The 18028-nt window shown below is 38.6% G+C and overlaps 1 protein-coding gene across 2 annotated transcripts in view; it reads left to right on the top strand.

Annotated features, from left to right (window-relative positions):
• oplah (5-oxoprolinase, ATP-hydrolysing) overlaps positions 1–18028 on the top strand; it is a 52721-nt gene that overhangs the window by 19049 nt on the left and 15644 nt on the right. For both annotated transcript variants that reach the window (XR_013787741.1, XM_079476129.1), the window contains exons 6-13: positions 5140–5335; positions 5409–5574; positions 6618–6756; positions 7251–7318; positions 13011–13297; positions 13407–13519; positions 17604–17774; positions 17850–17987. Coding sequence is in view for 1 of the 2 variants with exons in the window: in XM_079476129.1 (XP_079332255.1) it covers positions 5140–5335; positions 5409–5574; positions 6618–6756; positions 7251–7318; positions 13011–13297; positions 13407–13519; positions 17604–17774; positions 17850–17987 (1278 nt within the window). In the remaining variant the exon portion in view is untranslated. The remainder of the gene's footprint in view (positions 1–5139; positions 5336–5408; positions 5575–6617; positions 6757–7250; positions 7319–13010; positions 13298–13406; positions 13520–17603; positions 17775–17849; positions 17988–18028) is intronic.

Genomic DNA, 18028 nt, shown 5'->3' with positions numbered 1-18028 from the left:
CCACCTAGTGGCCAAACGCCAACTCCTTTTTTACTGTGACCCCGGACTGAAAGTCTACACATAGGGTACAAGCCACGTGAAGATTGCTCAAACGGTTCACCAGTTATAGCCATTCTAGTAAAATATGCCACTTCCGGTTCAGACGTTTTGGCTCCCCCTAGCAACGGTGAATCGAAATTTCAACTTTTTTTGGATAATTATTCACATTCACTCTCCACAGAATTCATCAGCGTTGGTTTGGTTCCAATCGGGCAAAAATCCAGGGACTAGTTCTTTTTTTTTTTGCATAAAATGCAAATTAGCGTTTTTTTCAAATTTGCATACCGGAAATGAAATCGGAGATATACGTTTTTTAAGTTTTGAACCAATGATTACAGGGATATAAAACACTTGGGTGTGCGACAAGCGATTTAGGAATTATGAGCGTAAACGCGTTCAGCATCGCTGTAGCGCCCCCTATGGACCGGCATGGCTGACTACTACCATCTGACTTAGTCTCAGCTTTGTCGACCTTACGGTTTGGGCTGCACGATCAGTTTTACGGCGGATACGGTGGAAAAATAATAATAAAACCTACAAATACAATAGGTTTCTAGCCCTACGGGCTCGAACCCTAATAAATTAATAGAACAATTTGAAAGCCAGTTTTGCACTTACAATGAAATCTTAATTAAAACATTTACATGTGAGGGAGTCCAACTCAAAACATTTCATTCTTAACTTAAAAACACTCAAAGGAATCAACTTACTAAGTTTTAAGTTGTTCTGCAGCAAATTCCATGTAAAGGGAGCAGAATAAACAAAGGCCTTTTTACCCAGCTCAGTACTGACATGTGTGACAGAAAGCAAGACAACAGCCTGAGAACGAAGAGAATAATGACCAGCACTTTTTTTCATATAAGTGAACATAAATAGAATGGAAGCACACCAAGAAAAGCCTTATATATAAATGTATACCAATGACAAAGCCTCCGTGTGGCCAGAGCAGACCACCCTACACGAGAGTACAGCTCACAGTGATGGCTGCGAGCTTTACAATTAGTAATAAATCTCAGCGATGCATGATAGGCTGCGTCAATCATATGAAGGCATTGAGCAGATGAACGCATATATAATATATCACCATAGTCCAGCACAGATAAAAAAGTGGATGCCACTAACCGTTTTTTACATTAAAAGAAAAGCACAGCTTATTTCGAAAATAAAAACCCAATTTTAGCCTCAACTTTCTCACTAGACAGTGAACATGAGGCTTAAATGATAGGCAATCATCAATAACGATACCAATATACTTATAAGTTGTAACAGTCTGTATTTCACGTCCGTCAAGAGTAATCACTGAGGGAACATTCAGTGGTCTATTTCGAGGGCCCGTGAAAAGCATACATTTGGTTTAGTCTGCATTGAGCACAAGTTTCAGCTGTAGCAAGGTGTTTTGGACCACAGTGAAGGCATTCTGTAAATGCGCAATGGCTTGTTTAAGAGAGGGTGCACAGCAGTAAATAACTGTGTCATCTGCATAAAAATGAAAGTTTGCATCAGACACATGCCGATTAAGATTATTTATATAAATAGTAAATAAAAGAGGGCCTAACACAGAGCCTTGTGGAACCCCTTTAAGGATTGGTTAAATACCAGATTGAACACCATCATGCTTAGTGCACTGGGTTCTGTCACTAAGATAGTTTGAGAACCAAGAGACAGTATTCTCTGAAAACCCTGAATTAAGAAGCCTAATCTTTAAAACATCATGATCAACCATGTCAAAAGCTTTTGACAAATCAATAAAAAGTGATGCACCGTGCTGCTTCTTCTCACGAGCAACAGAGATGTCATTTATCACCTTCATTGCAGCTGTGATGGTACTATGTTTTTTTCTAAAACCTGACTGAACTGGGCATAAAATGTCCTGTACATGCAAGAAGTCTTTCATCTGATCACTCACCAGGGATTCAAGCATTTTGGCCACATCAGACAAATTAGAAATTGGCCTGTAATTACTTAAATTTGACGGGTCACCCCCTTTCAATAATGGACAAACAAATGCAGATTTCCATAATTTGGGAATAGTGTTGCTCTCTAAGGTAAGATTAAAAAGATACGTTAGAGGCTGTGCTACACAATCAGCAGCTATTTTTAAGAAGTAGTGTTCTATAAGATCAAGTTCAGGAGGTTTTTCAGGAGCCAGCCCTTTTTGGGCTTTTTGAACATCAGCCACTAAGAATGGAGTGAAATTAAAGACACTTGATGGAGACTGATACATCTCTACAATGTGTCACAGTATAAGGACAAGCAGTGTCAAACAAAGAACCAGACTGAATAAAATGCTCATTAAAATGGTTCAATATCTCCATCTTGTCATGAACTATTACAGACTCTTTCATAATAAAAGAAGGAACAATAATACTATCTTTGTTTAAAGAAAGTAATTTTATAGCCTTCCGAAATCTTCTGTGATCATTTAAGGTGTTAGTAGTGGCTGACATATAAAAATCAGATTTTGCTTTCTTAATAAAAGAAGAACATTTATTTCTTAACTGCCTAAAAACAAGCCAATCAGATGAAGAGCAGCCCGTTTTTCTTGCTTTGGCCCAAGCTAAATTGCGGTCACGAAGAATATCTCCAAGCTCAGAGGAAAACCAGGGATTATCACGCCCCTTAACTCTGAATCTCTTTAGTGGGGCGTGTCTATTTACAACTTGCAAAAAACTATCCCGGAAAAAGGTCCAGGCTGACTCCACATCGGGAATCAGCTCTATTCTACTCCAATCACAATTAAAAAAATCATGGCAAAAACCCTGTTCATTCAATTTTTTGAGATTCCTCTTACATATTACGCAAGGTTTACATTTAGGCATCTTAGTATTCCTTATAGCAGCAACAACGCAGTGGTCACTTAGGTCATTGCAAAAAACACCAACAGCAGAAAATTTGTGCGGAACATTAGTCAAAATTAAATCAATTAGGTGGATTTCTCATGGCACTTAAGATTTAAACGAGTGTGAGAATTGATTAACTGTGTAAAATTGACAGAATCACAAAATGACTTAAATTCATCTGAACAAGGCTTCAGCCAGTCCCAGTTTAGATCACCTGCTAAAATAATTTCAGAGTAGTCCAATCTGGATAAGAGTTGAATAAGAGTCTGCAATGCTGTACTCAAGGCAGAAGGAGGCCTATAACACCCAACAACAGTAACATAATAGCCCTTGGCCAACTCCATCTTCACTGCCAAAAATTCCAGCTGCTTACCGATTGATTCTGAATAGACTAACTTCACATTAAATTTAGATTTGACATAAATAGCAACTCCACAACCCTTCCTTAGTCTATCAGCACGAAACACATAACCACCCATTCCAATATCCATATCAGTGATTGATTTTGTCAGCCAGGTTTCAGATAGCACAACAATATCTGCATCTGTTAAATTCACCCAAATTCTAAGCAGATCCGTTAAGGTGAATTACACTCAAAGCAGACATGGATTTCACATCAGATGGCAATGGAATACACTGCAACTCAGGTCCTGGATTTGGCTGCACATTGCCAGATAAAAGCAGCAATAAAAATATTAACCATCTCTGTTTACCATCAGTATATGAAGAATCTGTAGAATTTTAAAAATGAGAGTCCCAGTAATGTCTGTCATTAAATGCAAAATAGTCATTTAAAATCAAAAGACTTTGAAGTTGAAGAATATCTCTGGGTAGAAACCAGGCTAAATTTGGTTGAACTATGGTTGAATCCATAGTCACCAATAAAGTGACTTAATTGCTATATGCTATGATTTAGGTTATTTTACTAAAGTATTTTGTATCATGCAGCGCAAAGTTCAGTCTAAGTGACTGACTACGTGCATTTACAGCAGAATTCATATTTCAATTACATTTTATTTATATAGCGCTTTTCACAATGTGCATTGTTCCAAAGCAGCTTTACAGGGGAAAATAAGAAAAACACAAAAGAAGTAAAACACATTGCATGGTGTTAATATAACAAGTTAAATGATTCTAGTAAATAAGATCTAATGTCAGCAGTCTCCCGGTGGTTTATTTAGCGTATTGTGAATTAAGTGAATGCTTGGCTGAAGAGATGTGTCTTTAATCTAGATTTAAATTGTGCGAGCGTGTCTGATCCTGGAATAGCGTCGGGAAGGCTGTTCCAGAGTTTAGGTGCTATGTATGAGAAAGCTCGATCCCCTTTGGTGGATTTAGTTATTCTAGGTGTTATCAGAAGTCCTGAGTTTAGAGATCTTAGAGAGCGTGATGGCATTTTTAAATGCCCAAACATTCAGTAAGTGACAAATGTTTGGTAAGGGTGTACACGTTAATTTGCGAGTCATCTGTGGGTGCGTGCAGAATGTGCTGCCTCTAGTTACCGGTCTCACAGAACAGAAGACGCAGAGAGATGTGATCTTGCGCTGGGTCATAGCCAGACCTCGTGCTCATATTCGCCGGAGGTTTCGGTAACCAACCTTAAAACATTTTTACATCATAAATAATATTTTTGGTGGCACATTGTGTGCTTGTCTCCTACACCACTGCCCATATAACCAATATAGCCAGTTAATATAGTGCATTTCACATTACTTTTATATATAATTATAAATAATCGGAATATGTATTTTTGCAACTCCTGCTCAGTGTTCTGCTTTTTCTTCATTTATCCATCAGATCCATGTGCTATGAACTACTCTCTCTGGTAGGGTTAGGTAGAAACACTCCAGGCCCTGTCATGAACAATTAGGAGAAATGTTGTATAATTTTTTGTGAGACTGTGTTTTCTTGACCAATGAGGAGACACCGACACGTCATCAATGTACTATCATACATCACCATGTCACATCCTTTGACGTTGGCCAGATGAGGATTTTAAACCCAGAAGTAAAAAAACCTCCAAATTAACTAGTTTTCTCTTACAGTTGCTAAAATAGTTCTTTATGATGTACAACACATCCAACTCTATAAAAATCGAAATAAATGTTGTTTAAGGTTTCGTGGCGCTTTAAATTTTAAATTTAAGAAATTCCCAGAGAGTTCTAAAGCAGAATTAGTTGAGGAATTAAATCATTAAAGAGTGGAGTAACAGAGAGAATGATGACATCTCTTGTTCCTGATGGTGGTTTGTGTCTTTCAGATGGTCAGATCATGAGAAGGCTGTTGGAGATTTGGCGAAGAGTCTTGGTTTCACGCAGGTGTCTCTGTCTAGTGAGGTGATGCCCATGGTGCGAGCAGTACCTCGTGGATACACTGTATGTGCGGACGCCTACCTCACGCCGAAAATACACCGCTACCTTGCTGAATTCACCACTGGCTTCAGAGGAGGCCTGAAGGTGTGTGTGAAATTTACCATGAATGTGTGTGGGATTGAAGATACAGTTTATAAGCCCTTAGTCTCTGTGGCAGGGTGTGGATGTGTTGTTCATGCAGTCTGATGGTGGTCTGACGCCCATGGAGCAGTTCTGTGGGTCCCGTGCGGTGCTCTCTGGTCCCGCTGGAGGAGTTGTGGGCTATGCTGTCACCTCGCACGGCTTTATGGAAAACAAACCTGTCATTGGCTTTGATATGGGAGGTGAGACGGAGACGCTGATGAAATAAAACAACTCTAATGATTGCCTGTATAAAAAACATCGAGACAAAGACAGAAAGCAGAATAACAATCCTGCGCCTTTGAGTCCTGCCTCCACAGCAGCTCGTTGTACATTCTGACATATGTGTGTACATGCATGTTAGGCTTGAACTAACACAAAGCTATGAATTTGACCTGAGATTGTCGTGGAAAGTTGTTCTTGTAGTTTCAAAAAATTGCTCAGACAAAGAGGGTCCAGGTGTCAAAAAGTTAACTTTATTTGCTCATGCCAAACAAAGTGAGATCTTCCCAAAGCATCTGAAAATACAGTGTTCTTCGGCCCATATTTATAGTGAAACTGATGCAACTGATGTCTTCCGTTACACCAATCAGGTAAATTCCTGTTATCTCTTATTTTTAATAACCAATAACCCTGCTTCTGCCACCAAAACATCCCAGGCAACAGGATACACGTTTAATCGTGGTTGCCGCATTATTGTCACAAGTCAACCAATAAAGAATGAGGATTTCATAGACAAATATCTCATGTGCACTTATTTGGACACTTTTCCGGGGTCTTCCGATTAAACATGATTTATCATTGGCTTTTATTAAAAATGAGCTCATGTTTGAGCACCCTAGTGAACTCATGTTTAGCTGAAGTCCTTGGCTGCATGCGATAACTTAAATTTAATTAAATTTGTCTACAAAAGTGTGTGTGGTGTATGTGCAGGTGTTCAAGTGTTCAAAAAGTGTGTTAAAGTTTTTTTTTGTAAATAATCATTAAACAGGTATACCGATTGTAACATTAAGCCATTAAATCATCTTTATAAGTCATTCGCTCACAATCATCTTTGAATAAATGTGGTTTCTGATTATATTACTAATACTCCCACATATTCTAATGTCCCTATGAATACTTCTTAATACTAAAACAGGTAGATTATAACTGTGGTATATAATAATGCACTTTGCATGTGAAAGCATCATCAAATCATCTCAAAACAACCCAGAAATTACACAATAAGATCCTTTTCTTTGCACAGGCACGTCTACAGATGTGAGCCGCTACGCTGGTCAGTATGAACATGTGTTTGAGGCGACTATCGCTGGAATCACACTGCAGGCTCCGCAGCTGGACATCAATACTGTCGCGGCTGGAGGAGGATCTCGACTCTTCTTCAGGTAACTGTGTGTTTCTATTATTAAAAAAGCATGAAGACAAGATGTGCTGAGAATCTGTGTAGACCTCTCCTGACCTGCACTTACTTTGTGATTATAAAACGGTCGGTTCTGGTCCTTGATTCTGATTGGCTGAGCCGAGTTCTAAGCCGTTATAAAATACCCCGATTTACAACGGCTGACCACATTACACAGCCTTCATATCATTTTATTTACTGTATTTTATGAAACCTTGCTACGCATGTGGAATAACCACTTTATAAGCAATAAGGCCCACAGAGCAGTGTGTTACAGAGCATTTTATAATATACTGCATGACACAAAACGCAACATGTTTAATTGTCATTTGGGATTGACTTGGTGACAGTTTCTATGACATGTTACTGATCTACCACAACATGATTTTCAGAGAGTAAAGTTTATGTAGCGGAGTCATGAACATGTGGCATATGAAAACCTGTGTGTGTGATCTAGTAGAGGATCTATCTGTGTTTCAGGTCAGGGATGTTTGTGGTAGGCCCAGAATCCGCCGGTGCTCATCCAGGACCAGCCTGCTACAGGAAGGGTAAAGCTCATGTGACTGGTTACTGGCCATACAGTATATCTATAACCAATATCTCAAAGGGGTGGTTTCCCGGACAGGGCGTAAAACTAGTCCCAGACAACTTAAATGTTAGAGGTGTCTTAATCGAAAACAACTTGCACTGACTTATCTAAAAATATATCAGTGTGATTGTTTTGTCTCAAGATGCCCTCCAGTAGGCCTAATGTTTTTAAAAATAGGTTAGGACTTAAATATTGTAATTTAACCAAAAGCTAATCCCTGTCCGAGAAGCCGCCCCAAAAAGGTTTCAGCCTTTTGATGAGGCTTGGTGAGAATGTGTTTGTGTAAAATGGTGAAGCCGCGTAGTCATGGCGAGAAACATCTGAACAGCAGGGTCATTCTGTGTCAACTCAACCAGAGGTCACTGGCTCAAATATTTGATATATTTTATTTTTACAGAAGCAAGACCAACATCAGTAGTGATGAAAGCCAAAATATGAAATGACTGAGTAATCCACTTATATCCACTAAGTTTTCATGCCTTTATAACTCAAAAAATGTAAGCCATACCTTAATGTACTTTAGATTCTTGTGCTTCACTAACTTTGCTTTCGGGAACCCAATCTCATATTCATCTTGAGTGCCTATAAAGTAGTATTGCATACGCCTCCATCTATCAGTTTCAAACGATCTACAAATCCAGTGTTATATCCACCACTTATATAACATCCATCACTGAATGCAGTGAACAAACAGACACACCTAAACTTAATTATCGCAAGAGTAATGAGCTGCAGTGCAGACCATCTTGATAGCACAGATAATCTTGATCGTATTCGGGTCTCGCTCGGCGGTTGGCTCGTGGGTGCAACTTTTCATCTGATATGGGTTTCAGAATGAAATGTGGCAAAATGGCTCCATAATGCCACTAACAAGATAAATCAGCCCTCATGCTACATTTCATGTATGTTTGAAATGTGTTAGGCTCATGTAACATTCCAACTGCTCTCACAGCAATATCCTAAACCCTACAGGAATTCTGCCATTTAAAATTGTATCTGCAATTTGTACAACTGCTTAAGATTTCCTTATATCTACATTATATTTTTTGAGAATTAAGGGATGTTCAAACTTCACAATGGCATCCCCAATTTGCAACAAGATGTGAGGGCCCGATTAAAGCAGCTTTAATTTGAGTTGCTTCTGTATGGGATGAATTCCGACTCAAAATGATTAACAAATGCACGCACAGTAATCCGTGAACGTGATACACGTTTCATTTGTATTTTACGATTCACAAACAAATGCCTTATGATTTGATTCTGTGAAATTTAGATTTGAATAAACACGAAGCGATTTGTACAAATAGAGGCAGATTTGTGATTGCAGTGTTTTATTTTGTGTTCATGTATATTGATTTTGCGCATACCAATGAGAAGTTGTGCATTTGTGGATCCTGTGACGCGCGTTCATACATCCTGTTCGGTTCATTTGGATTTTGAGACTTTCTTTACGCGGTTTTGCGTTGGACAATCCACACACACGCACCTGCAGATCCATGCGCAACCGTGCAGAAAATAAGAACTACCACTAGATGGCAGGCTTACGGAAACCATAGGTGCTGGTCATATCATTAGAATACCATCAAAAAGTTGATGCATTTCACTATTTCCATTAAAAAAGTGAAACTTGTAAATTATATGAATTCATTACACGCAGACTGATATATTTCAAATGTTTATTTATTTTAATTGTGATGATTATAACTGAGAACTAATGAAAAACCTAAATTGATAAGGCGTTTTAATTTAAAAGACAAAGCATTTTCTCATAAAGTTAATAGATGCAGTTATTACAATTGCAGTAGATGAGTTAATGCAGTACACAGTTCTGTAGTCCAGATGATGCAGCGTGTGTATGTATACCTTGCCTGAATCAGAATTTAATCGAATATCATTTACTTTGTCTGTGCTGTGATGCTGACGGAAACCAGACTGATAATTGTCCAGATTGCCATTTGAGTTTAGGAATTTGTTCAGCTGATTGAAGACAACCTTTTCAATGATCTTGCCTATGAAGGAAGATTTGTTGGTCTGTAGTTAGACAGTAGGTTTTTGTCTAGATTGCTCTTATTTTAGTAAAGGCTTGACAAATGCAGTTTTTAGGGACTCTGGGAAAGTTCCTGAGAGAAATAAAGTATTTACTATTTTTAAAAGATCTGCTTCTAAACAGTTAAATACTTTTTTGAAAAAAAATGTGGGGAGTGTGTCCAGGTTGCATGTTGAGGACTTAAGATGCCAAAGTTTTCTGATCAAACTTTACTAATTTCTTAGATTGTTGTAATAAAGTCAGACTGACCTGAGTGCCATGTAGGGCTTTGCTGACTGCCATTCTGAAATTATTTATCTCCTCAAGGAAAAAAGTTGCAAACTTGTCATCAGAAAGCATTTAGAAGGCGACTTGACTTGGGGGTTTGTTAGTCTCTCTACAGTAGCAAAAAGCAGTTATGTTGTTGCAGTTAATAGAAATAAGTCTGTCTAGCTTTGCCTAATTCGATATTAAAGGCATGCAGGCTGTCTTTATAGATATTATAGTGAACTTCAAGTTTTGTTTTTCACCAAATATGTTCAGCATACGTTTTTTTCAGTTTGGACAGTTATTTTATTTATTTTAGTCTATTCTAATTTCTTTCCGGAAAACCACCCCTAAAACTTAATTTTTTTGCCCTGATGTTGTACAACAAGAAGTCGTGACTGGACAACATCATGTTTCTAGTCACCTTGGTGTGCTGAGACAATCGCCTCACTTCAAATTGTTTAAATTATTAACAGTTTTTTTAACATGCATCGAAACATATAGAATAAACCAGCATATTAGAAGAGTTTTTATATAAAAAATATCAGACCAGACAGTACTGAAATTTTATGAGTAATAATCTGGGATGGTGTACTATAATTGTGAGGTGGTTTCATTTCCTGGAAACAGGTAGCTTTTTTAACATACATGTGGTAAACTTTACTACATTCAGTGAATTAATGGTTGAGGTGGCCAAGTATGCACCAGATTCCGGTCAGAGAATCAAGAGTGAAGGAGAAAGATCTTTGAAGTATTTAGTATTTATTGGTCATCCATATATTTCATTTTACTGCACTGTAACTTTAATAACTGCATTAACTCATCTACTGCACTGTAATTGTAATAACTGCATCTATTAACTTTATGAGAAAATGCTTTGTCTTTTAAATTAAAACGCCTTATCAATTTGGGTTTCTCAGTAGTTCTCAGTTATAATCATCACAATTAAAATAAATAAACATTTGAAATATATCAGTCTGCGTGTAATGAATTCATATAATTTACAAGTTCATTTTTTTAATGGAAATTGTGAAATGCATCAACTTTTTGATGGTATTCTAATGATATGACCAGCACCTATGGTTTCCGTAAGCCTGCCATCTAGTGGTAGTTCTTATTTTCTGCACGGTTGCGCATGGATCTGCAGGTGCGTGTGTGTGGATTGTCCAACGCAAAACCGCGTAAAGAAAGTCTCAAAATCCAAATGAACCGAACAGGATGTATGAACGCGCGTCACAGGATCCACAAATGCACAACTTCTCATTGGTATGCGCAAAATCAATATACATGAACACAAAATAAAACACTGCAATCACAAATCTGCCTCTATTTGTACAAATCGCTTCGTGTTTATTCAAATCTAAATTTCACAGAATCAAATCATAAGGCATTTGTTTGTGAATCGTAAAATAAAAATGAAACGTGTATCACGTTCACGGATTACTGTGCGTGCATTTGTTAATCATTTTGAGTCGGAATTCATCCCATACTTCTGGAGCTACAGTGAGTCTAAATATGCAGTATCAAAGAAAATTTCATGCCTTTAGGGTACTGTGCTAGTTTATCAAATACATTTGCATTATAATTGAATTAAATAAATGTTATTTTTTTATGTTTTTGTCATTATATGAAGAATTTGTTGAATGGGTTGAGTAACTTTGTTGTATTTATAGAAACCGTATAGGACTTTGACATGAAGCTGAAGCTTGTTGTTGCTTTGAATCTGTCAATAGCCGTGATTCTCATACTGTGGTACAGAGAGACCCCTGTGGTACATACATTTACATTAAGTCATTTGGCAGACGCTTTTATCCAACACGACAGATTACCTGACACGACAGAAAACTAAAAACGCAATATATTAATTTACATTTCGTGTTTTAATTACAATATAAAATTTGTAATACATGATTGATAAAAACGGAAAACATTTCAGTCTAACCTTTGTGCAGTTTTGATATAGTTGTATGAATGATTGTTTACTTCTCATTGTTGGATGTAACTCAGGCGCTTGACGGCAGCTCAAACACAGAGCGTGAGCAGACAGGCGTTTGTGAGTCCCTCACTCTTCCAACGAGCTGCTTGCAAATTCGAGTTTCTTATGTTTTTCTGCACTTGATATATTTTCTGCATATTTTTCTTTATCTTCTGTGTTAAATGTTCTTTAATTTACATTTATGTATTTGGCAGACGTCTTTATCCAAAGTGACTTACATTGCGTTATCCTATACATATGTTTCTAAGTATATGCAATCCTGTGGGATCGAACCCACAACCTTGGCGTTGTTAGTCCCACGCTCTTACCTCTGAGCTGAACTTTATATAGTTATATATAAGTCTTTATATGCACTGCAGAAAAGTGTTTTGTGTTCACTATTACTGCTGACTAACTTGATAAACATGCTCTTTAGTTTGAAAACAGCCGGTAAATCATAAAGTGTTTGTATTTTTAATAATACATTAGAATTGGAGGTGTAAAGATAAAGATTCACAGCTCGACTATTACTATAATTGTTTATTCATGTGATTGATCTGTATAGTTTGAGATCCCCTGCTCTATAGGATCTTATGAATAACATATTAAGAGTTAATGTGTCTCAACTCAATAATGTTTAACAGTAACTCTCTGCCAAAGGACGCCGTAGTGTTTATGTTCAATGCAGTTAAAAACAAACATATTTGATCTTTAGACATTCCTCTTTAAAATAAATGAATTACAAGACTTTTGCAAATGGACCCACATTTGTTTTTTGATGACTGAAAATGTTGTGCATTTAAACCGTTTTCTCATAAAGCAAATTTAATGGATTTGACATAGAATGACTCTGCAGCGTTTACAACATTCACAAACAAGTGTATGTATGCTTTTTTTTGTCAGTAAATCTGATTGCAGTGATGTAACAAACACAGTCGATACACTTTTACATTTTCAATTCACCGGAATTATGTGTCTCATAGCAGCTGTGGTCAGCTGTGGCCTAATGGTTAGAGCGTTGGGCTTGTGATCAGAAGGTTGCTGGTTCTAATCTCAGTGTCAGCAGGTCATGACTGAAGGGCCCTTGAGCAAGACACCTTACCCCTGATTGCTCTGCAGTAATGTGCCACTGTATAAAAAAACTACTTGTATATGTGAGTTTTGTGTCTGTGTTTTTAAATGGACACAGAAGTGCACAGACAAATTTGACACTGAAGAAGAGCGTTTGCACTTTATTACACCTCTTTCACATTGTTACAGCCACTGACGTGGCTAAAGTTGTATGTCTTCAATTAAATTCAGTGTAAACAAAGAACACTGTATGCTTCAAAATGCTGTGTAAAGATTGAACTGAAGGTGATGTGTGTTGTGCTTTTTGTGCAGGTGGTCCTCTGACTGTCACTGACGCAAATCTCGCTCTCGGCCGTCTGCTGCCTTCATTCTTCCCTCGAATCTTTGGACCTGGAGAAAATGAGCCTCTATCAGTTGACGACACAATGAAGCGTTTCCACGAGCTCACGCGAGAGATTAACCACTTCCTCTCTGCGAACCAATCATCAAACAGTACTTCAGGAGGGGACCAAACAGAAATGAGCATAGAGGAAGTTGCCATGGGCTTCATCAGAGTGGCTAATGAAGCCATGTGTCGACCAATCAGAGCACTCACACAGGTACAGCAAAAAACAGTGCTGATGATCTGGATGCTGACGGTGATCACTGCCACAGGAATGTAGTTGTGTTCAAGTCGATCTCAGCAGCACTGTTCTTCTCTTTCGACAGGCTAAAGGTCATGACACATCTGAACATGTGCTGGCATGTTTTGGAGGAGCGGCTGGCCAGCATGCATGTGCCATAGCGAGAGCATTAGGCATGAAGACTGTTTTTATACACAAGTATGTGTCTGTCACGGCTCACCATATCCTTCTTCTTACTTTCTCGCTTAGGTGACATGTTATGGCTACTTCACAGAACGATCATTTACATTTAGTCATTTAGCAGACGGTTTTATCCAAAGCCACTTACAGAGAGTTCAGGGAGCAATAAGCGATATGTCATAAAAGAGCAATAGTACAACAGGTGCTAATAAAAAGTTACTAGGTTCAACAAAAGCTAGAACAATACCTGTTGAGAGAAAGAGAGAGAGGGTTAGTGTACATTCATTAATTAGTTTATTTTCATTTGTCTGTCAAGTATTCACAGAAAAGATGGGTTTTAAGCTAAAAATAAGAAAAAAAACACCTTTTTTGCTATTTTCGGTTGTCGAACATTCGGTGCGTCCCTAGTTTTAGATTAGATTAGATTAAATTCAACTTTAATGTCATTACACATATACAAGTACATTGTAACGAAATGTAGTTTAGGTCTAACCAGAAGTGCAATTAGCAAGTGCAGGATATACAGTTAGAATAAATACAGAATACAATATTGAGAAAATATTATACAGTTATGAAAATATTTTACAGTAGGTATGTTCTATGAAAATATGACAGTAGGTATGTACTATGAACAATATATACAGATGACTATATTAGAGCTGCAACTAACGATTATTTTAATAATCGATTAATCTGTCGATTATTTGTTCGATTAATCGATGAATCGGATACAAATTTTTAAAAGCATTCATTTTCAACCCTTTATTGAAAAATAGAACTGACATTGCAAAACATATTTCAAAAGCTTTATTATTACTTATTATATTATTATTACAGCTTGCTGTGGTTTACATGATGCATTTCCCATCAAGAAGCCTCTCATGGTTTGCTGTTTTTTTCTGGAATTTTTTCGTGTCTCTCTGATGGTCTTTCCTCTACCTCCGCTCTGCTTTTTTAATTAATTTTTTCTCCGCTATGCTGCGCGGCGCGATCAACTTTTTTTAGTCCTGTGACACACTAGATGCGTGGCGTGAGCGTCTCAGAAGCCTGGCGTGACCGTTTTTAAATCGGCTCCCATGTTAACAGGTTAGAGCTTGCACACTGCCTGCGTGAGACGAGCCGCACGGAAAACGCGTGCATGCTAGGAATTGAATCGACGCCTATTTTTCACGAGACACGCAAGCGTGTTGGAAGCGTTTCCAGGCAAAATAGAATAGGAAAAGATGTTTATATGTAATTTTGTACACGAATACATATTAATGAATGCCATTTTGATGTTTGAAAGCTAATCATCATTTATTTGAACGTATTTTCAAATTGAATTTCATTAAACCAACATCTACACGTTACAGGGTTTACATGTCCACTGTAGAAAACATCAGGACTTAAATCATGTTTATAATGCATTTTTGGAGAAACAACAAGTGAATATTGAAATAAATTATACATTAATATTCCTATTAAGTATGAGATATTATTACTAAAATGTTGCAAATGAATACTCCAATTAACTACTTTTTTCCATAAAATCTTCCTCCAAGAAAATGCTTAGGCTATATCCAATGAAAAGATACATTGCATTGAATGGGAATATTAATTTATGTCCATCTTAAACACATATTGCATAAAGTAAACTCGTGCATCAATTGATTACGTTACATCTTTACTAACATATCTGAGAATCATCTTAATACGAATTGTGGTTCGTATTAAACCCCAAAATGTATTGGTGACTGAATTATTTTTGTTTTTATGCTCTTAACAATGTGATTAAAAATGGAAAAAAATATTACACACTACAATAAAAACATAGTCTAGTGTGTCATCTGAGTGACGGTCCAACATCAGGTAATAAAGCTACAAAACATTTGGAAATGTTATTTAAATAAACAGACAGCCTACTTACTCATTTTTCGGATTTTGGAAGGTGTAGGTTATGTGAAAAAAGTTTAAACTTGTCGTGAATTCAAGACCCTTGTCTGTCGGCGGCCTCCCTCTATGTCACCTTTAGCAGCAGCAGCGCGCCAGGGCCGCGTCAGGCACGGTGCTGGTGTGCAAAGATACAGAAAACACGACGCAGCCGCCACAGAGCTGACACGCAACAGAAACGCCACGCTCACGCCACTCAAACATGTGGCGCGCGTTATAGTCGCGCGATACAACGAATCGATAATGAAATTCGTTGCCAACATTTTTTATAATCGATTTTTATCGATTTTATCGATTCGTTGTTGCAGCCCTAGACTATATACTATGAACATTAATGTACAGGTGGATATGAGCAGATAATAATTTAGACTAAACAATAGTGTAAGTGATTTAAGTGTGCATAGATTATTGACATTAGCTGTTAAAGTTGCAATGCAATAGGTGAGTTAATGCAGTTGTTGAAGTAACAGTGCAGTGGATGAGTTAATGCGGTTATTAAAGATACGGTGCAGTATAAGAGTTAATAATAGGTTGCAGTCCAGAAGATGAGTTAATGCAGTTAATTAGGTTACAGTGCAGTAGATAAGTTAATGCAGTTATTGAGGTTACAGTGCAATAGATGAGTAGATGCAGTTAATAGAGTTACAGTGCAGTAGAAAAAGCTGTTTCTTAGTCTGCTGGTTCTTGTCCGGAGGCACCGGAAGCGCCTACCGGAAGGCAGGAGAGTAAACAGTCTATGAGCGGGGTGAGAGGAGTCCTGGAGGATGCTGCGAGCTCGACGCAGACAGCATTTCTTCTGGATGTCCTCAATGGGAGAGGGTGTAGTCCCTGTGATGCGCTGGGCTGTTTTCACCACCCGCTGCAGTGCCTTGCGCTCAGCAACAGAACAGTTCCCGTACCAGACTGTGACACAGTTGGTCAGGATGCTCTCTATCGTGCAGCGATAGAAGTTCACCAGGATAGTTGAAGACAGTTGGTTCTTCTTCAGTGTCCTCAGAAAGAAGAGACGCTGGTGAGCCTTCTTGACCAGGCATGAGGTGTTGGTGGTCCAGGACAGGTCCTCCGAAATATGAGTCCCCAGGAACTTAAAACTGGAAACACGTTCCTGAAGTCCACGATGATCTCCTTTGTCTTGGAGGTGTTAAGGAGCAGGTTGTTGTCTGAGCACCATGTGGCCAGGTGCCGGACCTCCTCTCTGTATGCAGTCTCATCGTTGTTGCTGATGAGACCAATCACCGTTGTATCGTCTGCAAACTTGATGGAGTTAGATCCGTTCACAGGCCTGCAGTCGAGTGTGAAAAGGGAGTAGAGAAAGGGGCTCAGTACGCAGCCCTGTGGTACACCAGTGTTGAGGGTGGTGGTGGTGGAGCAGATGTGGCATAACCTAACAAGCTGAGGCCTGTTCGTCAGGAAGTCCATAATCCAGTTGCAGGTAGAGTTGGTAATGCCTAGGTTTCCAAGTTTGACGATTAGCTTGGAAGGGATGACGGTATTGAAAGCAGAGCTGAAGTCTACAAACAACATGCGTGCGTAAGTGTCCTTATTGTCCAGATGTGTGAGCATTGTATTGTAAATTGTATATTGCGAGACTAACCCCCACCCCCACCAAAAAAAATAATCAAATCATTGACACCCTGAGCATTGAGCAGCCATTGCTATGGCCAGTGCTCGAATTGAATCAAGTCTAAGGGGGCAATAAAAGCTGCAATAAAAGTGACTGTTTACGTGCCGCTATCACTGCTAATGCTTCTCAAACGAGCCGCTTCTTCTTCGGCTCTTGTCTTGGTTACACAAGCAACACATGCATGCGTGGACACTGACGCCTAGTGGTCATTGCCTGTCGACATGTACAACGACGCAGAAGTATAAATGAAAACTAACACCTAGCCTACAGTGTAGGTCCTACGCACGAGTATAAACTGAGCTTGAGGGTCGAGGGAAAGTCTCTGCTGTCCTTGAGAACACTTTTAAATCTTCACATCACTAAGTAGTTTATATAACAGTGTCATCACTTCTTATCTGCTTTTAACAAACTGCAGCCAGCTTCGTGTTTTTTCAATGCCATTGAAGAACACAGCTGTGTAGCATTTAGATATTTCTAGACATCATGAAGTCAAAGTAGAATGTTTTTCTTTCTTGAGTTTCTCTTTCTTTCTTTCTTTCTCTCTGTCAGGTATAGTGGAGTGTTGTCAGCGTATGGTTTGGCACTGGCGGATGTGGTGGAGGAGCTTCAAGAACCGTGTTCTTTACAGTATATTACAGCATCATACTGTGAGCTGGACGGAAGGATAGCTCGACTCTCTCAGTGCTGTGAGGAGAGACTCCTCGAGAGAGGCTTCACCAGGTCATTGAAGCTTCATCGTGTACTGTAGTGTGACATAACCCTGACAGATGATGCCATTGAATGATGTGTTTTCAGCTGTCAGATAAGCACGGAGGTGTTTCTGCACATGCGGTATGAAGGTACAGACTGTGCGTTGATGGTGACTGCCGCGGATCATCCCCTTAACTCTCTCTCCTGCAGCTCTGGAGACTTCCGCAAAGCCTTCACTAAACGGTACTTCTGCCTCCACGCATTTCACTCTCCAGATCTTCCTG

The sequence above is a fragment of the Barbatula barbatula genome, assembly GCF_947034865.1.
Source record: "Barbatula barbatula genome assembly, chromosome: 16".
NCBI lineage: Eukaryota > Metazoa > Chordata > Actinopteri > Cypriniformes > Nemacheilidae > Barbatula > Barbatula barbatula.
This window is presented reverse-complemented; position numbering and strand designations above follow the sequence as displayed.